This window comes from Vombatus ursinus, unplaced genomic scaffold (assembly GCF_900497805.2).
Source record: "Vombatus ursinus unplaced genomic scaffold, bare-nosed wombat genome assembly UNPS02014768.1, whole genome shotgun sequence".
NCBI lineage: Eukaryota > Metazoa > Chordata > Mammalia > Diprotodontia > Vombatidae > Vombatus > Vombatus ursinus.
Window position 1 is genome coordinate 19,162,674 of NW_020954546.1, and position 22,941 is coordinate 19,185,614.

At 44.1% G+C, this 22,941-nt stretch overlaps 3 protein-coding genes across 13 annotated transcripts in view; 1 reads left to right on the forward strand and 2 right to left on the reverse strand.

The window, feature by feature from the left end:
• Positions 1 to 5,356, reverse strand: part of TYW1 (tRNA-yW synthesizing protein 1 homolog) — a 242,919-nt gene extending 237,563 nt beyond the window's left edge. For all 3 annotated transcript variants that reach the window (XM_027862445.1, XM_027862446.1, XM_027862447.1), the window contains exons 1-2: positions 5,279 to 5,356; positions 1,324 to 1,457 (exon numbers count right to left, since the gene is read on the reverse strand). In XM_027862445.1, the coding sequence (XP_027718246.1) occupies positions 1,324 to 1,457; positions 5,279 to 5,282 (138 nt within the window). In that variant the 5' untranslated portion in view covers positions 5,283 to 5,356. The remainder of the gene's footprint in view (positions 1 to 1,323; positions 1,458 to 5,278) is intronic.
• A 1,239-nt stretch (positions 5,357 to 6,595) lies between these two features.
• On the forward strand, positions 6,596 to 15,933 carry SBDS (SBDS ribosome maturation factor). The gene is made up of 5 exons (XM_027861583.1): positions 6,596 to 6,838; positions 9,506 to 9,635; positions 10,987 to 11,187; positions 11,871 to 12,035; positions 13,007 to 15,933. Exons 1-5 carry the CDS (start codon positions 6,711 to 6,713, stop codon positions 13,133 to 13,135), a joined length of 753 nt encoding a protein of 250 aa, XP_027717384.1. The 5' UTR covers positions 6,596 to 6,710; the 3' UTR covers positions 13,136 to 15,933.
• LOC114042837 (merlin-like) overlaps positions 7,309 to 22,941 on the reverse strand; it is a 68,200-nt gene continuing 52,567 nt past the window's right edge. For 5 of the 9 annotated variants that reach the window (XM_027861575.1, XM_027861578.1, XM_027861581.1 and 2 more), the window contains 2 exons: positions 20,104 to 20,307; positions 17,580 to 19,618 (listed from right to left, as the gene is read on the reverse strand). In XM_027861575.1, coding sequence (XP_027717376.1) covers positions 19,583 to 19,618; positions 20,104 to 20,307 — 240 coding nt within the window. In that variant the 3' untranslated portion in view covers positions 17,580 to 19,582. Of the gene's footprint in view, positions 8,962 to 17,579; positions 19,619 to 20,103; positions 20,308 to 21,538; positions 21,586 to 22,941 lie in introns of those variants that run through there. The other 4 variants (XM_027861574.1, XM_027861576.1, XM_027861580.1 and 1 more) reach the window with 4 other exon arrangements.

Consider the following 22,941-nt stretch of genomic DNA (forward strand, 5'->3'; position numbering starts at 1 on the left):
CATCAGCATGGAGATGACTCACACATGTACATATGAAGCTCCTCTGCTCCCTTTCAAACCTCCATCCTTCACACAGCACTTAGCATAGTGCCTGGCACACAGTAGGTGCTTAATAAATGCCTGTGGCTTGACCAATTGATCTCCAACCTCCTGCCTCCAAAGACTTTGGACTGATCTGTGTCCATCCCGCATTTCCTCACTCCCAGAGGAATCTGAGCTCCTCACGTTCAGGACTGCTGCATTTCAATCTCTGTACCCCCAGCATCTCACACAGTGCCCACCACAAAGCAGGAGCCTAATAAATGTCTATTGGATTCATTTCTCTTCTGCTGAACCAATACCTCCAGTTCCTTCAATCAGCCTTCACGGGGCATGGCCTCAAAACCTTTCCTTGTCCTGGGAGCCCTTCTCCAGATATGCTCCAACTTATAGATTGAAAGTATGAAAACACTACATAAATGCCAGCTATCATCATCATCATCATCATCACCACCACCATCATCATCATCAACGTCCTCCCTAAAATGTGCTACCCCTGAACACAGAGGACAGTGGGAGCAGAACATCCTTAAGCCTCAGTCACGCCTCTCTCAGCCAAAAATGGTGCCAGCTTTTGGAGCTGCCATATTCCCCTACATGTGTGGTCCACTCAGATCCCTGGCTCTTCTTCACACCTCCCCATACTATTGTTGTGGGGTGGATTTCTTGAATACAAATGTAACACTTTACATATTTCCCTCTTAAATTTCAAATCAAGCTCAGACTTCATCAAGGCTGCCCAGTTTCCAAGTCTATGAAAACCTTTCTGGACCCTAACTCTGTCAATCACATGTATGCTGTCCCTTCTAGATTGGTGGGAGCTAAACTTTTCAATACCATAGAGCTAAGTGTCAACAGAAAATTAAGAGCTAGAAGCTAGAGTCAGGAAGCCCTCAGTTCAAATCCCGCCTCAAACTCTTCCTAGCTTCCAAGTCACTTAAACCATCCTCAGCCTCAGTTTCTTCATCAGTAAAATGGGGATAATAATAGCACCTGCTTCCCACGGTTACTGTGAGGAGAGGATAAGATCATAATTGTAAAGAGGTTTGTAAGTTTTAAAGTACCATATAAGTGCTAACTATTATTATTACAAAACTTTGAAATATATTTAATCTGAGGCACACAGTAAATGCTTAATAAATGCTGTTTTATTCATTCACTCATTCACTTAGCAGAGGCATAAAAGTATAAAGGTACACACTCTACCACCTTTAGGACCTGAATATCTAAAATCTGACCCATAGCTAGCATCCTTCCATCCCCTTAAGAAATAACTCTACTTACCAGCTTTTTGGTGACAACTTGAATGCAGATGCACAGGCTAACGCCAAAGGCAAGACCCAAGTACACATAAAACCTGTTCACCCACAAGGATATCAAAGGTGTGTAGAAGTGGTCCCATGCATCCAAGGAAGCATCTAAGTGGAAATTACACACATAGTTGTAAATATAACATGAGCAAATCATTTTTTTCCTATTAAAACACACTATAATTATATAATTATATATGTGTAATAAATAAATAATAATAAAGTAATAAATATAATAAAATAATAGATAAGATAGATAAAAATAAATTAAATTTAAAATAAAAATATATAATAAATAATATACAAACATATTAAATAATACATAATTATAAATTGAAACAAGTGGCACCAGCCAATCTAACCAGAAATCTAACTAGCACAAGCCAAGGGATAGTCGGAGTTCCCCATTCATTCTAAGTGAACTCCAGCTACATTAATTTAACAGGATTCAACTAGATGCTTAAGCCACTCACACACTTTATTTCTGATGAGGGCAACTGGACAATGTTTAGTGTTTCTCTAAGCACCTGAAAAGAAGTTCCCATTTTTCAAAGATCAGTTTGTGCCCAGAAAGCACCTCATAAACACAGAAAGGGGAAAAAACTCCCATGTAGACCCCAGGGTTCACTCAGCAGTCTTCATATTTCTTAACTTCCCTCAAAGGTTTCTGGAGCTGCAGAAATTAACTTCCCATTCTTATGTTAGATGAATGCAATTAAGGGCGAATCAGCTCATTTGTGTTCACATCACTGCCTTATTGAGAGCGGATACTTTGAGCCATCCATCCTCTTTAGACAGGAAAGCCCCGAACAGGCCACCGGAGTTTATCAAACATGTTTGCTTATTCTAGCTGTGTTCGTGCCTTTTACACAGTAATAAAGCTTGACTAATCCCACGGCCAAGGGTTGCCAAATGCAATAGACCCTACAATGTCATGGGAGTCAGACTTGCTTAGACGGTGTCCTTTGCCTCGAAACGTTGAAAGTTGGACCTGTTTTCACTGCAGTGCAAAATAAAGTCAGGCAAACCAGTGAAGTGCTATTGGAAACAACAGGCAAGGCATAGTTTAAAAAAAGAAGTGCTGGGCTTGGAATCAGGAGATCTGGATTCAAAATCCGCCTTCCAAATGACACCTGACAGAGGTGAACTTAAGAGAGGCATTTCATGATCATAGCCTCAGTATCCTCATCCGGAAAATGGGGGCTCAGGACTTTCACTACCCATCATATGCAATTGTTTTGAACAAAACGCCTCTGTTTCTGCAGTGCGAGACATTCCATCAATTGCTTTTACCACAGAGTGACACAAAATTAACACAGCACAAACTTCCTCTTCCATCAGATCCAATACCAATGTATCCCAAGAATGAAAATGAGGCAGCAATGAACAATGGAGGGGCTGGGCTTGGAATCAGGGACTCGCTCTGACTAGCTGTATGACCCTTGGAAAGTTACTGAATCCGTAAGAGTTTCCAACAACTCCCTAAGACCTGGGGTGGAACCCACATACCCAACACCAAAATCACAGCTCCACCCCAGCTATGCGTTCTGGGGCATGGTGGGAAAAAACACCAGATTTGGAGTCATAGGACCTGAGTTCAAATGTCAACTCTGCCCCTTTCTATCTGTACAGCCCGGATCTCCTGGGCCTGTTTCCTTGTCCACAAATTGAGAGAGCCTAGAGAGCACTCTAGATGTATGATTTTAGGAAGTGGCCTTGAGTATCATCAATTCCAGCCCATTCATTTTACCGATGAGGAAACTGGGGCCCAGTGTGCGACGGTGACTTGCCTGTGGTCACAAAGTAAAGAACAAATTGGAACCCAACTCCATAGCAACATCTGATAAGCACCTACTTCAATATGTGCCAGGCACATGCCAAGACAGCCAGCGCCCAACCTTCAAAAACCTTACATTCCACCAGGGGAAACATATAGAAAGAAAATTAAATACAAGATACATACAGAGTAATTTCCAGGGAGAGGACATTAGAAATCGAGGGCATCATGAAGGCTTCTGGAAGGAGGGGGCATTTCAGCTGAGCAGGATTTATGAGGGAGAGGGAGGCTAGGAGTACAGTTATCCCTTTCACATCTTGGCTTTCCCCACCGATGTTTCGCTCCATCTTATCAGTCAGCATAAGAAATTAAATGGGAATTTTGGGGGAGTTTTGTGGAAGCCACAGACTACACAGAAGACCAGCAGATGACACAGAGCCTACAACCAAATACTTAACCCAAATTTTACAATAAGGTCATGTAAACACCCCACATGAGAAAAAAAAAATCAGATTTCTTCTCTGGTACAAAGGGAGGGCCAAAAAATTTTACCCAGATTTTCCAGATCGCAGGGCACCTCACCCCTAACCACCCCCCCAACTCCAGCAAGGTGGAAGGTATAACTGTACATTCAGACATGTGGGACAGCCTTTATAGAGAGCCAGCAACCCATGATCCACCACCTCATCTCTCCCGTGATAAAGGTACCCCAACAGGCGTTTTCTAGAGCCCCAGAGGACCATTAGGAATTCCTCCAGAAGGGAATTGGCCCTTCCCCAATGTCTCTGTGTGTATGTGTGTGTGTGCGTTTGTGTGTCTGTGTGTGTTTTTGGGGGGGGGGGGAAGAAAGGAGGAGGACCAAAGCTGGTCCAGATATTCTCATTCTGTGCTTCCATTTTCTGACTCTACAATACCTACAATGCCCTCCCCTCGTCATCTCTCTCCTCACTTCTTAGAATCCTTCCTTCCTTCCAAACCCTGCTTCTGGATCCTACACAAAGCCTTCCCTGACTTCTGCCTTGTCATTACTTTGTATCTATATATTTTGAATTTACTTAGATTGTATCTACAGCCTCGTGACTGGGGACCTTGTTTGTAATACCTTGGTAACTGTATTTCAATATAATTTGGCTTTCTGAGTGATCCTAGGTATTTTATTCTAGGTATTTAAAAAGGTGATTCTGAGATTTGCTCCATAGGTTTCTCCAGACTGACAGTGATTCAATAAGCATTTGTTCAGCGTCTTCTATGTGCCAGTAACTGCACTGGTTATACACGACATATATGTGTGTGCGTGTGTGTCTACATATGTACATGTATATACATACACACATATATACATACATACATATATACATAACAGATATATATATATATATATGCAATAAGCATCCCCCCTCCCCAAGGGGCTCAGAGTCCCGTAGAAACAAAAAGAAAACAATTTGGCGCAAATAGGAAAAACATCGGATAAAAGGGGGACTGTCTCTCAAGGAAGGCTCTGGCATGAAGGAGGGATGGGGGTCCAGAAAGGCTTCCTAACAGGAGCCAAGGGGGTCCAGGGCACAATAAACAATCACACTGCTTAGCACTGTGGCTGGAACACAGTGGGCGCTTAATAAATGTGGATTTTATTTGCTCTGAGACCCGGCAATAACGTTCTCAAGAAGAGCTGGGTTCAAATTCAACTTCTGAAAGTGACTAGTTGTGTGACCCTGGGCAAGCCTCATTTTCCTCATCTGAAATCCAGGTAACTGCCTAAGGGGATTCTAGAATGGTCGGCCCCCAATAGAATAGAAGCTTCACGAGAGCACCGGCGACTGGGTTTTTGCCTCAATCTGCACCCCAACCTCAGCTAGCACGTGGTAAGCGTTTTATAAACGTAGGTCAACGGACCAGCCAATCGCTGAGCAGAAACCTGTGTCCCACCAATCCCCGCTCTCCGTCCCGCTCCCACGCATGCGCGTGCACGCACGCACCAACGGGAACGAGCGCGCCTGCGCAGGCGGACGGCCCCCCTCGAGAGCCCATCTACGCGCGGGGGGAGCTTGGGATAGCCCTGGAAGGCGGCTGGCAGTCTCCGGGGCCGGCCGGGGCAGGGTCCGCGTGGGCCTGAACCCTAACAGGGGAGGCGGGGACCGAGAGCGGACCTTACCCATGTCCTCGGCGGGTGGCGGGAGCAGGGTCTGGGCCAGGCGGACAGCGGCAGCCCGGCAGGCGCTACAGCTGCGGGCTCCGGGAGGCCGGGGCTGCGGGGAGAGTGGCAGCTGGGCCGGCGCCCGTCATTGGTCAGCGGGCGAGGGTGGGCGGGACTCCAGCTCCTGGGGCGGGGCTCTCATCGCCAGCCCCGCCCCTGTGGCCCCATGAATAGCAGAGCGGGCCACTTAAGGGCCTCGTGGGGATCTCTCTGCGGGTGAAATGGAACTCAAAAGAATAGGAGCAGAGAGATGGTATATCTGGATCTGGAATGGACCTCAGAAGGGATGGATGGAGGAAACAAGCAAGCATTTATTGAGCGCTTACTACATACAATGCACCCTGCTGAACACGGGGGCGGGGGGGATACAAGGAGAGAAATGCGGTGAACCCTGCTCTCAAGGAGTTCACATCCTAACGGGGCTGTCCAGCCCAACCCCCATCCAGGACCTGGCCAAGATCACACAGTATCGAGCTGGAAGGGATCTTCTAATTCAATCCACTCACTTTACAGGTGAAGAAACTGAGGCCCAGAGGTGTTAGCCTCAGATGAGACCGTGCTCTTTTGCCCCTTAGTAGGTGCCTTGGTGTGTAAAGAATAATAGCTAACATTCATTAATCACCTACTATGTGCCAGGCCCTGTGCTGAGTGCGTTAGTAGTAGTAATAATAGCTTACATTTATGTAGCACCTACATAAATGATCGGCACTGTGCTAAACGCTTTACAATTATCTGGTTCAATCCTCAACAATCCTGAGAGGTTGGCGTTGTTATTATCCCCATTATGCAGATGGAGAAAGTGGGGCAGTGACTTGCCCAAGGGCCCAAAGCCAGTAAGTATCTGGATTTGAACTCAGATCCATCCTGACTCCAGGCTCTGTGCTCTATCCATTGCGTCAAGTAGCTGCCTCTACTTGCGTATTCATCCTGACGGTCCCACACACTAAGGTAGATTGATGGGCAACAGGGAGTGAAGAAGGACTCTCGCCTGCCCCGGAACTCCACCTCTCCCACTGCAAGTTTCCACCCGGTCGTTAAAAGCCAGAGCCCCAGGGTGATTCAATTTCAGCCTAGAGCAACCGGGTAAGAGCGGAGAGGAGCAGAAGAAGCTGAAGAGGGCAGTGGCGCATCTCTCATTGGTGAAGCCAAGGGCCCATCAAGTCTCCCTGCCTTCTGATTGGTTTGGGTTATGTGGACGCACCCCACGGTGTAAAGTGCTGTTTTCCCCGGCTCTTCCTAACGCCTGCGCATTAAGGACGGCCGGCGGGGGTTGTGGGAGCGGCGGAGGCGGCTTCGACTTCGAGCCTTCCCTGGGAGAGTACGCGCCGCCCGGCTCGAGGGTCCCCGGCCGTTAGCAGGCCCGCCCTCCGGGTGGGGACCGGCCACCACCATGTCGATTTTCACGCCCACCAACCAGATCCGCCTGACGAATGTGGCCGTGGTGCGCATGAAGCGCGGGGGGAAGCGCTTTGAGATCGCATGCTACAAGAACAAGGTCGTGGGCTGGCGCAGCGGCGTGTGAGTGAGGGGGGAGCGGGGCTGGGGCCCTCTCCTCGAAGGGGCGGGCGGCGGGCCGAGATGAGCGTCCACCTCCCGCATGCACTTATTAGGCCCCTGCTGTGTGCCAAGCCCTGCTGGCGCTGGGAACCCGAAGACCCGGGAGGAAGCGGCCCCGGCCCCGGGGGCTTTCACTGCCCTGATCCGCCGGCGCCCAAGCACGTAGGGCCCTGGCCTGTGCCAGGAGAGGAGGATGCTCAGGAGCAGTGGAAACAGGCCTTGCCGTAGAGGGGCTTACATTCTAAGGGGGAGGGGGTGGGGGCAACAGACGTAGATACAGAATAGGTGCACAGTAATTGGGGAGGGGGCACCAGCAACTGGGGGAGCGGGGTGCCAGCTTGGGGGGGGGCCAAGGAGCAGCAAACGGACTTTTCTGTACCATTTATTAAGAGCCTGTGTGTGCCAGGCACTGTGCCAAGCACTGGGGATACAGATGAGAAAAAGAGAGGCCCTGCCCTCAAGGAGTTTACACTCTAATGTGGTCCCACCCAAAGGGAGGCTGGAAAGGGGGTGCGTAGAGTGGAAGCCCTGCAGGCCGTCAGATGCCAAGGGAAGAGCTGAGTCCACCCTCGCCTTCTCTAAAGGAAGGCCTTGGGAGGAGTTTGGTTCTCCACCCGCAGCCTGAAGGCTGGAGGGAGCTCAGGGTGCTGAGGTCAGAGGTGATGAGCTTATTCTGGGAGGGGCATTGAAAGCGGGCAGGGCCCAGATGCCATGGGCAGGCTATTTGCTTGGTAATAAGGGACCAGGTTATAAAGAGGTATAAATGCCAAACAAAGAGTCAGAAGTGTATCCTGGAGGTCATAGCGAGCTATTGGAGGTTATCAGGTAGGGTCTTGACTTAGGGTAATCACGTTGAGCGCTCTGTGGAGGGTCTCAAGCTGGCCCGGGCACCTGGAGTGCTCTCCCTCTCCCCAGCTCTGCCTCCTGGCTTCCTTCAAAGCCCAACCAAAACCCCATCGAATATAGAAACCTTTCCCAACCCCTTTTAATTCTAGTGTCTTCCCTCTTTTAATTATTTCCTATTTATCTTGTATATAGTTCATGTATATTTGTCTCTCCTATTTGATTTTGCAATTCTTGAGAGTAGGGAGTGGTTTTTGCCTCTTTTTATGTCCCCATAGTTTAACACTGTGCCTGGCAGGAGGCGCTTCTTGTGATTGACTGAGGGAAACCAATTAGAAGGTTGTTACTAGGGTCCAGGTAACATGCTGAAGGCCTGACCTCCACAGTGGGGATGTGGGTGTAGAGAAGGGAACAGCCTGAGATGTGGAGGTGAAATGGACAGGACTTAGCAGTGGGTCAGATTGGGAGTGAGGAGGAGGAGGAGGTTGTGAGCCTCGTGTCTGTAAGGACAGTGAGGCATTTACTCGAAATAGTTAAGTAAGGAATAGGAAAGGGTTTAGGGCAAGGTCAGGATCCATGGAGGGGACCCAGCCAGTCCTCTTGACCGATGTCTTGGATGCTGGACTCCAGTGATGACTTTGTACTACTCTGCCTCACTTAAATCGAATTCACTTATAAGTCCAGATGTCGCTTTCCGATGTCATTAGTTCTCTTCAAGAATGAAGGACAAACAAGATCGATGGGACACCCCCCCTCCCCCGGAGTCTGGAATTTGAATGGGAAAAAAATTTCCATCTTTATTTCACTGATCTTTATGATCCTGTATACTTTATGCACATATAATAAACATTCTGAGAAGGGGTCCATATGCTTCACCAGATTGCCACTGGGGGTCCATGACAAAAAATTCCTGTTCGAGATTGATGGGCATGGTAAAGAGGAGAGAATTGGTTTTTAGAGCTGGAGCTGTGTAAGCAGTGGGGGAAGGCCCGGTTGTTAAGGAAAGATCGAAAATTAGAAAGGAAGACGATCAGAGGCACGGGCTTCTCCAGGAGACCAGGGAGGATGAGATCAAGCCAGACGCAGCATCACCGAAGCGCTTTTCTGCCCACCACACACACCTCTTCACTGTCTCTGCTGTAAACTGCCGATACTTTAGTTACGTCTGCTAACGCTGATGGCAAGACCTGGGTCCAAATCCATTTTTCCCCCTGTGGTCATTAGTCCTTTCACTTACTTACCTGTAAAACAGAGATGATAATAATAGTGCTTACTTCACAGTATGGTGGTTGTGGGTAGAATAACATGTAAAACCCTATATGATACTGTAGAGGAGAAGTAGAAATAGCCACAGATTTGTAGTCTGAAGACCTTGGTTCAAATGCAGACTTTGCCACTTACTGAGTGACCTTAGGCAGATCCCTTAATCAACCTGGGTCTGGGTTTCTTGGATGTAAAATGAGTGGGAACTGGTGACCTCTGCCATCCCTCCCAGCTCTCAAATCTATAATCCTTAGTAGCAACAGTGCTACCTATAGACCCCAGAAGTAAATTGTATTAGAAATGTCCTGGGAAAAAAAAGAAAAAGAAATTTCCTGTTGGGCAATCAGCAGAATGAGAAGTGGCCCGTTGTCTTGAGAATGATTGGTTCACAAGACATTGAATGTTGCTGTTGAGTGTTATTGAAGACAGTATCATTCTGGTATGCTTAAATAGCCTGGCTTTGTGAAACTTTCAGTTATATTCATGTGTGACTTTCTCTCCCTCCCCTTCCCTTCCCCTCAGGGAAAAAGATCTTGATGAAGTTTTGCAGACCCACTCTGTGTTCGTAAATGTTTCTAAAGGCCAAGTTGCTAAAAAGGAAGATCTTATCAGTGCTTTTGGAACCGATGACCAGACTGAAATCTGTAAGCAGGTGAGTTCTGCAGAATCTGATATGATGAAGCATTTCGTCCAAACTGAACTTTGCTGTCATTTCCTGTCTTCGTTGTTCACCCTGGAAAGCACTTTAGAGCAGCAGGGTTTCAAGGCTAACTTGAAGTATACCAATTCAGAATTAATTAGTTGCCTTTCTGCTTAATAAAAATGTCTTCCTCTCCAAAGGTCCAAATGTTTAGAATATCATAGACTCATGTAGCTGGGAGGAACCCAAAGGATCCATCTAAGCCTTGCCCTCCACTACATCCTGACCCCAAGGTAATGCAGAGCCCAGACTCCAGAGTTTTGCCCACCAGAATGGCTTTATGCACAAGCCTGTCTCTAATGTGGTGACCAGCCTAGTTTAGTTGACAGAGGGTTCTGATTTAAAAATTGGCCACCAACTGAATAAATTTCTTAACCACAGCAATTCATGAAAACTTACCAACAAAGAATAGGAGGGCTCTGATAATTAGTGAATACCAGTGAAATTATAGACCTTTAAAATATAAAAGTTTTGAAAGAAAAAGGATTTCAGTCTAAAATCAGTCACTTTATTCAAACCTGTACCTCAAGAAATTTCAGTTTCCTCCAAATCAAGTTCTCCTTTTGTGAGCAATTTTCATTCTGGCCTATCTAAAATTAAAACTTTACTTGACTCATTTTACTCATTTAGAAATACTTAAAATATTTAATATCATCATTCAAATTTCATAGATTGTCTTTTTCCTTCTAGCCTACATCATCCCAACCTAGGGAAGCTTTACAGTTGTTCAGAAGGCACAGATGATAATCCAGTTCATCTTAAAGAATGGGGGCCTGTGCAGCCTCACATCTGAAATTGTTAATAATTTTCATCCCAGAAATTCAGTCATCTTCATGGCTATAGCTGATTATCTTTGGGGGTCAACTAGCATATGATATGGGCACTTTAAAAATTAATGGCTATTAAAGTAGATTGCCGTCAACAAGCTGTGGTCTGTGAGTGGACTATAGGAAACAGTGAAGGTAAGTCAGAGAAGCATGGGAAAACGGAGAGAAACTAATGCAAAGTGAAGTCAGCAGAACCAAGAAACCATATTCACACTGACTACAACAATGCAAATAGAAGAAAACGTGATCAAAACGGGATGCTGCAAAATGCGAGCTGTGTAGAGAGAGCTATGAGAAGGACCAGAGGTGGGAGAGGAGTGTGAACACTACACTCAGTACCTGAGCTGCTCCTGCTCAGCTGTTTTTCAGCCTTTGTTCTAAGTGATGGCTCTCGGGAAGAAATTTAGATGATGAAAAACCAAATGGTAACAATAAAAATATGTTTGATAAGTAAAACTAAGGCTTGTTTCTTCTAGATTTTAACAAAAGGAGAAGTGCAAGTGTCAGATAAAGAACGACACACACAGCTGGAGCAGATGTTTAGGGATATTGCAACAATTGTAGCAGATAAATGTGTAAATCCTGAAACAAAGAGACCATACACCGTCATCCTCATTGAAAGAGCAATGAAGGACATCCACTATTCCGTCAAACCCAACAAGAGCACAAAGCAGCAGGTCAGTATGTGGCTGTTGGGGTTTTGAAGTATCCTTGAAATTCTGTCCATGGAAATAAGTTTCTGCCCACCGTGCCCTTAACCCTGTTGTCAGTCTTCAGTCAGATCAGTAAGCATTTATAAATACCTGCCACGTGCCAGGCATTGTGCTCAGTGTTGTTTAGTGGTTTTCCAGTCATGTCCGACACTTCGTTTGGGGTTTTCTTGGCAGAGATACTGGAGTGGTTTAGTTTCTTTCTCCAGCTCATTTTACACATGAGGAAACTGAGGCCAGATTTGAACTCAGGAAGAGGAGTCTTCCTGATTCCAGGCCTGGTACTCAGCGCACTGCACGCCCAGCTGCCCTCCATCGTGCTAAACACTGAGGACCCAAGGAAAGACTCAACAATCCTGCTCTCTAGGAGCGCAGAGGCTAATGGGGGAGACAACATGCAAACAGTGGTGTGCAAATGAGGTCTATACAGGACACATTAGAAGTAACAGCAGAGGGAAGGCACGAGAATTAAGAGGGGTTGTGAAAGGCTTCTTGGGAAAGTTGGATTTTAGCTTGGACTTGAAGGAAACTGGGAAAGGGGAGAGTCCCATCCCTGGGGGACAGCCGGGGAAAGGAGGATCATGGGAAATAGAAAAGGTGACCCAAGGAAACCGAAAGACCCCATGACTTGTTTTCCTTTATCTTCACAGGCCTTGGAAGTAATAAGACAGTTGAAGGAAAACATGAAGATTGAGCGGGCCCACATGAGGCTTCGATTCATTCTACCTGTGAGGGAGGGGAAAAAGCTCAAAGAAAAGCTCAAACCATTGATCAAGGTGGTAGAAAGTGAAGACTTTGGTGACCAGTTAGAAATCGTAAGCTAAAATCTTTTCATTCCTTTGTATATTTGCTTTCTAAGTTATTTCTGCACTTAGGTTGTCAGAAACATTAAAAAGGAGTGCCTAGGCAAATTTGTGTATAGAAAAGTGTTTTGGATTATAAGTTATAGATTCAGTACTACAGGATGACTGTTTTCCCTGGGCTCTGAAGGGAAATGCCTTTTTTGGAGTTGGCGTGCTTAAAGAAGACTGGCAGTGACGTTCTTACGGCACAGGACAATATGATCGAGGTTCATATGGTGACAAGGATGAAATTACCAGGGCACTTCCCCACAGAATGTTACAAAGAAATGACAAAAGCACACAGCTCATAGACTTCAGTTATAATGTTTTAAAATCTAAGGCTTTTAAAACCTTCACAGATAAGGAAGCAGGATATTATCCTAGTGGTATCTACTATGTTGACTTCCCATGTTAATAGTTTTTATTTTGTTTTTGCTTTTTGGGGGAGGGTAGAGTGGGGAAGTATTTATATAATGCCCACTAGGTACAGATATTTTTTACCTCATTTGATCCTCACAACAACTCTGCACGGCAGGTTATTGTCCCCATTTTACAGTTTGGGAAATTGAGGTAAACAAGTTAAGTGACTCACCCAGAGTCACACACAAGTGCGTGCCTGAGTCTGGATTTGAACTGAGGTCCTCTGACCCCTGGCCCAGCTGTGGGGGAGTATCTATCTACTGTATTACCAGCTGCCTCTTTTATTTGAAGCAGCCCACCTCCTCTGTCATCCAGTGATAGAGTCATCATTAGGAAATTTTGAGATATTTTTCCGAGAATGTAATTCCTAAATGAGCACCTGAACCTTTCTGCTTTGAACTGGGACAAAATGAGGACAAAAATCTTTTGATAAATTTGTGTCTTGAAGGATTCCACATCTGCATTTGTAAAGAACAAGATTCTGTCTGTGTGACACTATCAAAGAACTCTGTTAAATGTTTCAGGTGTGTCTCATTGACCCTGGCTGCTTTAGAGAAATTGATGAGCTGATACAGAGGGAGACAAAAGGAAAAGGTTCTTTGGAAGTTCTCAGCTTGAAAGACGTGGAAGAAGGAGATGAGAAATTTGAATGAAAGCTTTTCACTGTCTCTTTACTTATAAACACAACACTAAAAGGTGTTCTCACTTCCCTCAGCACTGTTAACTTCTGTGTTTTTTTTTTTCTGCCAAATACTTACTTAGACTGCTTAATTTGAGGTTTTCATTCTAGTATGTGTGATAATTAAACAAGTCACTTATATACAGATTATTCAGTATAAAAATCCTAATGTGGAATAAATGCATCCTGGCTGTCAAGTTGGGCTACTAATATTAAAAGAATCAGGGTGAACCTCTTGCTGTTCTGCATTCTACCTGGGCATCTGGGCTCTCTGTGTCATCCTAATTTAGACAGTGGCCATCCAGTGTTAACTTTATATCTATGAGAGTTGTCTCAAAGTTTACACTAAAAATTCATGCTTTAGAAACATTCCTTGACAGAAATGGAGTGTGTGCACAAAGATGTAAGCCTGCAGCGTTTCTGCAGGACAGAATTTGAGTGATTTTAATTTGGCCTAATATTAAGCTGGGTGTTGTGACTTGCCAACTGACACTGCTTTTAATGTGTGTGTGTACAGATATAGATATATATCTATATACATATATAGATACACATACACAGTTACTGACTGCCCGTCAGTATTCTCACGTAGTAGCATGCTGCCAAAATGTAAAAGACTATCTTTGGTTTAAAAAGAAATTAAGTCATTCATGATAATTTTTAAAATTTATAATATATGTTAATACAAATGAAGTTATATGTAACAAATAAAACCTCTATTATTTTTATTAAACAATGGCCTGTGTGTTTCGAAACAATATCTTCCCATTTTTGTCAGTTTTACATTCTGTGTCATGTAGGACTGAGAAATAACATGCCTTCTTTTGGATTTGTAAAAGAAGGTTTAATTATTTAATACAAATATCCAAATAAATGAGCTTCAGTTTTTTTTTTAAGACAAACTCCTAAAATAGGTTACATTATAGAAGATGAACTGTAGCTTTATATAACATATATTTTAACAAAACAATATTTTTCCTTAGTAAAAAACAGAAAATAAATAAATTCCCCTTGTAAATAAGCCTGATATACAAGTCTTAGGTACTTCTTAATCATTAGGGCTATACATCCTAATCATGTACCAGATGTCCTAATTAGGGCTTTCTCAGATACAAACATCTACCAAAACTAAATTATTTTATACCAAAATTAAAATTGTTTATTAAAAGTGTTTATTTCAAGTTCTACATTCCTTCTAGCAGGACATAATATTCTTACTGCTTAATATGTATGGAAAGGAATATTAATGATGGTATTTGACATGCGCAAAGAGTGCCCCACAAGTTGGCATCAACTTTACTGTTCTGTCCAATATTTTTTTTGTAATCAGTTTAAGTTTGCCTATAAAACTTACAAATTATGTAGTTGGCATTAAATGCATTTATCATTAACCATAGTGCTATGATGCTTTTTTAACTCTTTATAATACAATTGTCTGTTGTTGATCAAGATGACATCTTTAATGGGGGCTGTAGTGAAATGTTAAAATATGATACTCCCCCACTCATTCTCTTTAGAGTAAAGGGTAAAATGAAAGAAGGAGAGGCAGAAGAACACCTGATCTGAGGGATTTCAAAGTGAGGAAGCTAACATTTAAAGGTGTGTTAAGTGCATTTGGGGTCTTATCAACCATGATACTTGTATTGGGCAGATACACTAGGTTGCTAGGCACTAGCCTTCTCAGGTGTATTCTGTTGTTATACCTATAACATTCAAAATACTCCATTTGGCCTCTGAGGAAATGTCACTTAAATCAAACTCCCAGTGACAGGAAGGGCCCGCCTCCTCATTTGTACCAGGAATTCACTCAGGTGAATGGTGGGTGTTTTTCCTAATAAGGATTTTCTACAAGCATGAATTTTGTCAACTACTAGGTAACACACAACATTTAAAGGACCCACTGGTGATAGTGAAAGGACATGAAAAGGCAATTTTCTAAGGAAGCTATCAACAGCCATAAGGGAAAGCTGCCCCAAATCACTAATAATTGGAGAAATGCAAATTAAAGGAAACCTGAGGTTCCATCCATCCATCCATCAATATTGACAGTTGACAATTAAAAGAAAGTCACAAATGTTGGAGAGGCTGCTGGAAAACAGGCCTGTTAGTGTACTGTTGGTGGAGCCGTGAACTGGTAAAAAACCATTTTAGAAAGCATTGGGGCTGTGCCCAACACATCACTAAATTATTACTCTCCTTTGACCTATCTCTACTATTAGGCCTGTATTCCAAAGAGATCAAAGAAAGAGGGAAAGGAATACGTACAAAAATATTTATAGCAGCTCTTTCGTAGTAGCAAAGCACTGGAAACTAAGGGTGTGCCCATTAACCGTAGAATGGCTGAACGAATAGCATGTGAATGTAACAGTGCCATTGAGCACTGAAGAAACATGAAGGAGACAGTTCCAAGGAAAGCTGGGAAGATTTATATGAACTAATGCAGAGTGAAGCGAGCAGAACCAGAAGAACCGTTCATACAATGACAGTACTATAAAGACAACTCTGAAAGCCTTAAGAACTCTGATCAATGCTATGACCAACTATAATTCCAGAGGACTCCATGAAAGATGCTACCCACCTCCTAACAGGGGATGGACTAAAAGACAAAGCACATTTTGGGGTGTGGCCAATATGAGAATCTGTTTTCTTTGACTGTATTTCGTACCAGGGTTTGTTTTTCTTCAATGTTTGAAGAGAAAGGCATGGAGAGACAACAATCCATTTCTGTCCATTAAAAAAATAAAATTTAATAAAATTTTAAAAAATTAAAAAGAACTAACTGAGTGTTTTTAAGGTCTTCAGGAAGGCTGCTGAGATTTAACTTCATGAGGACCAAGTCAGCCCACTTGGCCAGAGACCAGTGGCTTCCAGGTCTGGCCTGAGGCCTGGACGATCCAGAAACAAGCAGATCGGAGCGTGGGAAAGCTGCACAAGCATCCCAGTTCCAGACCTGTACCAAGGCTTTAGCACCAACCTCCAACTTCATAGGAGTTGTTATGGTTAATAAAAGCCTTTGGGATTCAAAGGCTACCCTACCACGAATTACTTCCAATATCAGATATCTCAATAAGAATAAACGAACCAAGACATTACTCAATCCACCAGTCTTTGCTTGAGGAGCTTCTGTGATCTCAGCTGGGACTCCCTAAGTATGAGTTAGAGCTTCTGAGAACCTCAACAGCCCTGTGGCTGACCAGCTGGGGAATTCCGGGCTTCTAGTACAGTTCTCAGCACCTAACTTAATGCACAGTAGATGCTCAATAGTAGTTTGTTGAACAGAAAAATACACCAGATTTGGATAGGTTCCTCAACCAAATGGAAAATGAGCTGTCTTTCAGCTCTTTTTATCATAACCTATTGAAAGAGCACTACCTGAAAATGACCAAGGACATCAAGTCCAACTAGATCCACTATTTGACAAGCCTGAAATATTCAGTTGAGTGAAAAATTCACTTCAACACTGAAGCTGTTTGCTCTGATGTGATCCTTGAAATGACTCTGCTCATCCAACTCACAAGAAATAATCCAGTTTACTGTATGCAGACCGCTGGTCTAAGCACTGGGTGAGATAATGATGTAAGTTAGGTAAGACTTAGTATGGCATGATCCTTCACCTCAGGGAGCTAAAGACCTAGTAGAGGACACAAGACATAAATAACTATACTATAAAATAATACACTATAAGCACATAATGAAGGAACAAAGTGCTATGTGAGGTCCAACGGGCTAGTATTGCATGCAGAGAGGTCTCAGGAAAGGCTTGTGGGAAAATGAAGTATTACAAGCATTGGGCTTGTAAAGGATAAATTAGAATCAACATGAAGCTAGCATGAAGGTTAGAACTGTGTGAGCAAAGGCAATTGGGCAGGAGTATGTGGGGCAGGAGAAAGAAAGAAAGAAACGAGAATGGGTCTGGAGGGTATGATGACAGATTCATACAAACTAGGAAGACTCAGTGTGAAAACGTGTAAAGGGAAGTGAGCAGAGCCAGGAAAACAATTTACCCAAGGATGATAATAATGTAAGGGTAACAGTGGCAAAAGAGGTCAGAATTCTGGCCAATGTAGTGACTGATCCCAGCTTCAGAAGAGAAGGGAAGCACTGGACGTGCAAAAGAAGACATTTTCAGAGATGGCCGACCTGTGGATTTGTTTGGTTTGGGCTTTGATGGGGGGATAAGATGGGGGGAGTCGGAAGAAAAGAACATCAGGGAAACATTTAGAAATACATGAGAACAGAAGGAACTTCAGGAGGACACACAGACTAACAGGACAGTTGCATAGCATTAAATTTTACATATTTATAAAAGAAATATATACCTTTTTTTTAACTGCACATAAATTCACAGTTTCAGATAATCTTTTTTTCTGTTCTCTCTATATTGAAATGTTTATGTTTGTAAAGTTCATGATATAAAAGAAAAACACGTTAAAAAGGAAGGCAGAGTAAAAGTCAAATCACGGAGGGCCACTGAGGATTCTGAACAAAGAGGACAATGAACACATCTGCACAAAAGGAAGATTAGTTTAGTCCTCTGGTGGAGAAAGAACTGGAAGAGAACAGAGTGGAGGGTCTTTCAATAGCAGGCAGTAAGGAATAAGAGCCTGGACTAGGAGGACGTGAGAACTACAGAAGAGGCAGAGTAGACAGTACCTGGTGACTCATCATACATGAGAGATGACAAAGAGGACATTAAATATCACCAACGTTTCAAACCTGCAATCCTGGCCGATGGAAATGTTCCTAACGGAAATGGTGAAGCCAGAAAAAAAAGGAGCCTGATGGTAAGCTTGGTTGTGGACACAAGGGAAACATAAGTAGCAGGGGACTCTAGCAGCTGGAAATGCTGACAAGGAGCTGAAGGACCAGGGCTAGAGACGTAAATCTGGGGGAGGGACCCGCACAGAAACGACTGCAGAAGCCGGTGAACTTCTGAAGAATTCTGAGCAGCTGGAGCCGAGGGACAGAACTGAGGTCTGAGGAAATGACCTTCTGGAAAACAACCCAAAAAGCGAGAGGAAGGAGAGAGAGAACACAGAGAAGGAGCGACAAAAGAGACAGAAGGATAACTAGACGTGATGTCTCTGAAGGCAAAGGAAATAGGCAGACCGGTCAACGGCGGAGAATGCTAAAAAGAGGTCCAGCAAGCAGAGGAGTGAATACAGGTTATGGTCCATTAGGAGATGTCTGATGACCTTAGAGAGAAGACTCTCTAGGAACGGGGGAAGCCAGATCGCAAGGGGTTAAGAAAAATACGCAAGTTAAAAAGTAGCTGTATGGGGGAATAGACAATTTTCTCAAGAAGTTTGGTCATGAAAAGCTGGTAGTTGGGCTTAGGTTAGAAGAAAAAAGGTTTTTATTCTTTTTTTTTTTAATTGGGGAGATGTTTGCATGCAGAAGGGAGTTAATGGAAGAAGAAAGTAAAGATGCCAGAGAGGAGAAAGGAGGTGGAAGGGATTAGTATCAGTAAGGAAAAGGCTGGCTTTTCATCTGAGGAACGGAGAAGAAAACAGGAGTAAGGTTTCTGAGAAGTTCTGAAATGTGGACAAGGGGGAATTAGGGAACTCCTATCAGGTGACCTCAATCTTCTCAGGGAAGTTGGAGGCTGTCACCTCCTTTATTTGAGACAGTAAGACTGGAGGACAGCCTCCTGATGTTGGCCTGAGACTTAAGTCCCATAAGAGAAACCAAACTAATGGGGTTGACGTTTTCTTATTGAATTACCACCAAGTTAAAACATGAGAGAGAGTTCAATATTCAAACTGCTAAGTAATATTTGAAGCTGGGTAAAAAAACTGTGATCATCACTGCAAATAATATGAGATGGATATAGTTTTACTTTTTCTCCCAGCCACATCCTGAGACTAGGATAGGAAAGCTATAGTGGATACAAGCAAGGGTCTTTCAAGGTTCCAGCGAAGCCTGCCAGAAGGCCAGGGTAAGAAGGTTCCCATTCAGAGAGGGTCCAGAAGCCATAGATGGAGCCAGAGCCAGTGGCCAAGCACTGGCATGGTGAGCAAAGGGGCCAGAAGCAGAATGTGGTGTCTCCATCAGAAGCAAACATTCTTACCGGGATCAGAGTCCAGGGAACAAACAACAGATGTGATCTAAGGTCAAGCCAAAGTGCTCAGTACCAGGATGACAGGAACAGTTTGTGTTCCAGTTAGAGTCCATATAATTTGTAGGACTTAGGCCTTTTTTCCAGGGAGGGTGTCCTTTTCTGCCTTGCCCACCCTCTAAATTAGCAGCATCAGGAAGGGTCCTCAGTATCCCTTTATAAGGAAATGGCCATCTCTGAAACATGGCACACAATAAACCCCATAAGCAAGAAGGGTCATTATTGTTACTTTAAGCCTCACTGAAGGTATTTTTACACAAATTCGACGTATTCACCTTCTGGAACCTGTGTGTCCAAAAAACTTCAAATGTAGATCACATCTGAGTCACGCTGCTGAACCTAGATGAAAAACACATTTTTTTTCCCACTTTACATTAATCCTATGAACTAGAGCAGTTAACTGTTTGATTCAGTGTGCGTCTTCCCAACAGCTCCAATGTAATGGATTCACACCAGGCTTAAGTGGAGAAGTCATTAATTTATGTGAATTTTGAAATGCATTCTAGGTCATATATTACTTTGGGCAGGGAGAAGTTTTGAAAGAAGAAAACTGCATTCAGAATTAAATCTCGGCATATGGTCCTAAGCATGAGGCCTAAAGATTTTCTAATGATGGAAAATAACCCATGAGAAGCATTAAAACCTTGAACTCCATAACCACAGGGGGAGGGGCTGACTGAAATGATTTTTTCTCCATCTATGATTAGAACAGCTGAAGGATAGAGTGGACATATGAAGGAACCAAACTAACCATATACACTGGACAGTTTAATTAAGCATCTAAAAAGGTTCATCATATTGGTAGAAGCAAAATGGTGTACTACCTTTACAATGTTTTTGTGAGTTCCCATTCCGGTGTTATTAGAAACCAAGTTGTTTGTTCGAGAACACTTTTTTCCTGTCATACTGCAGCAGTTAGCGTTGATGCCTGCCCAGCTACGCAAAGCATTCAGTGGATAAGGCAGGAAGGGCCTCTGGAGATGTTCATCCTGTCTGCCTCGTGCTTCACACGTCTTACACAATGGCACCTTCAAAAGCAAAGAAGTACCCAAGTCAAAATGTAAGCCTACCGTAGCACTGCCCTCCCATGCTGAACTAATAATGTAGCTAAGTACACTTAAAAATTTCTTTCCAAAGGATAGCTCTGGGCCTCAGGGAAGGCAGGAGGGATCAATTTGAGAAAAAGGGTGACATGAAAGCAAAGGCTAACAATAAAAAATACTTTAAATGTATTTGTCTGACCAAGAAGATGATGGAAATTCTGTTGGAAAATATGACAAGGGATCATGAAATAAAAGAAACCAAAGTAACTTCAGACAGTGTGTTATAAAAACCTCCTTCCACAAAAGGGCAGAAAGAATAAAATGTGGCAAAAACCAAACATCACCATTAAAAAACAAAAAAGTTAACTTGACTGTATCTCACGAGGAAGGAAAGAGCTGACTGCAGAAGAATCATTTCTTTCCAAATCATCCGTCTGTGCACAGTCAAATCACTGACTGGTTGGAATAAAGATCATCAGATTAGAGGAAACAATAGAGAAAGAAGACATTGGGTGCAATTCCAGCAACGCCAGCACAACTTGATTAAACAAACTGTGGACTCCAGAAAAGGGGGAACTGGCCAAGGTAAAGCTGCTGATTCTTACCATCCACATTTCTCAGACCAGTTTGACTGAGGTAAAAGCAATCACCACAATGAAGGTAGAAGAGCCCTAGGAACACCCTCAGCCTGACAACCAGCCAACTGATCAACAAGCCGTCCTTGAGAGTCTGGGTGTTAGGGTGTGGGGGAACAAAGACAAGTATGAAACCATCCTGGCCCTCAAGGAGTTAACATCCCATAGGGGAGGAACCGTAGACTCCTTGCCAGGACACAGGACCCAAAGATTTTGCCAGCTTATTTAAAAACGATTAGTGCAGCCCACAGGTGTCAAAGGCCTGAAATCCTTCTACGTGGAGGCTGAAGCTGGCAGACCCTGGGGCTCAGAAGTTCTGAGCTGGTGTCCCCATCAAGTCTGGAATCCACACAGTAAGTCCCTTAGAGTAGGGAGTCAGAAATGGAACAAGCCAACGTTCCCCCACAATCAGCAGGGGGACTGGTTCCATGAGTGGCCAGAGTACTTCCAGGCTGGGTGAGATAGAGAGATCTAAAGTCTAAATAAAATAACTGAGGAAGATAACAGAAGATTATAAATAGCTCTGTGTCACAAAGCAGCAAAAAGCCACTGAGAGAAAACAAAACCTCTAAAGAACTTGCCTTAGAACCAGTTGAAACACGTTATGCCAGTACATCTGCTGCTGAAACTGGAAGGACAACAAACAGATGAGACGCAGAAGAGATCTGACGGCATTTTTACTGATCTGTTCTCATTGATACACTGGTGGTTAAAGGCTATTATCAGGGCCTAAGGGAAAGAGGGCATGTTCGAATCATTATTGAAACTGATAACAATAATGACTCACGTTGATATGGCACTTTAAGGACCACATGGCATTTTACATACTCTGGCTCACATGTGATCAACACAATAACCCTATAAAGTAGATGAGAGCTCTTAATAACCACATTTCATCAATGAGGAAACAGAGGCCCAAAGAAATTAGATCAAGGCCATCCAGGTAAGACCCATCTCTGGCTGGATGACAGCCTCCATCTTCCTGACTCTCCACCCCCTGTACCAAGACAGTAAGCAGAACACCTGGCAGGTCATCCAGGAAACTGTGCCAGCTCAGTGTGAACAACAAGCAGAAACTCAAGAACTCTGCAGCAGAGGCTGCCTAAGGAGACAGAGCAGAGGCTCAAGCCAGAGGGCCCCGCTGTCCATACTGTCCACACTGCTGTCCTTTAGTCAGGCTGGCCCCGCCCATGGGAAAGGCTTCTGTGAAGCATAAACAAATGGCAGGAGAAAAAGGAAGGCTCCCAGCTTGTGGCAGTCAGGAGTTTTTCCCATCTTCCTAGGTGGTGCTGGGTGTGGCTCTGGATGGTGTTTGTGTAATATCCATGTGCCCCTGAGGACCCTGTGTGTCCACCCCTGGTTGTGTCCTACAGGGCTTCAGAAATCAGTACCCAGAGGTCGCCCAGAAGGGATGTGAACAAACCCGGTTTGGACCTATAGATTCAGCTTCTCCTGATGGTGACCGCCCAGGGACGGTGTGTCTGTGGCAGGCTGTGATCTTTAGGAACAAGAAGGTGAGCTACTAGAATTGTAACATGAGAACCTGCCCAAGATGAAAAGACAGAGGCAAAGACACTGGGCTGTACCTAAAGGCTCACAAACAATGAAATTATATCAGCAGTAACAGGAGAGCTTCTGTCATCGTGTGAGGGCCAGAGCGGACACCTACATCCTAGACATCTTGACTAAGATGTCCTGTAGGCACCTCAAACTCATCGTGTCCGAAACAGAACTCATCATCTTTTCCCCCAAACCATCCCCTCTTCCTGCTAATCCAGCCTTAATCTCTCTCCCCGACACGCATCTCTAACTGCCTATTAGATACACCAAACTGGACATCCTTACACACCTTAAACTCACACGTTTGAAACTGACCTCATTATCCTCCCTGCTCCAAACTCCTAAGGGCACCACCACTGTCCACTCACCCAAGCTCGCAACCAAGGCACCATCCCTAACTCCTCTCTCACACTCACCCCACACA

What these genes read in the sequence shown, in the direction of transcription:
- SBDS (XM_027861583.1), top strand. Translation starts at nt 6,711, where the DNA reads ATGTCGATTTTCACGCCCACCAACCAGATCCGCCTGACGAATGTGGCC. An exon ending in ACAAGAGCACAAAGCAGCAG is followed by an intron (nt 11,188 to 11,870) that starts GTCAGTATGTGG and finishes TTATCTTCACAG; the next exon opens with GCCTTGGAAGTAATAAGACA. An exon ending in TTGGTGACCAGTTAGAAATC is followed by an intron (nt 12,036 to 13,006) that starts GTAAGCTAAAAT and finishes TAAATGTTTCAG; the next exon opens with GTGTGTCTCATTGACCCTGG.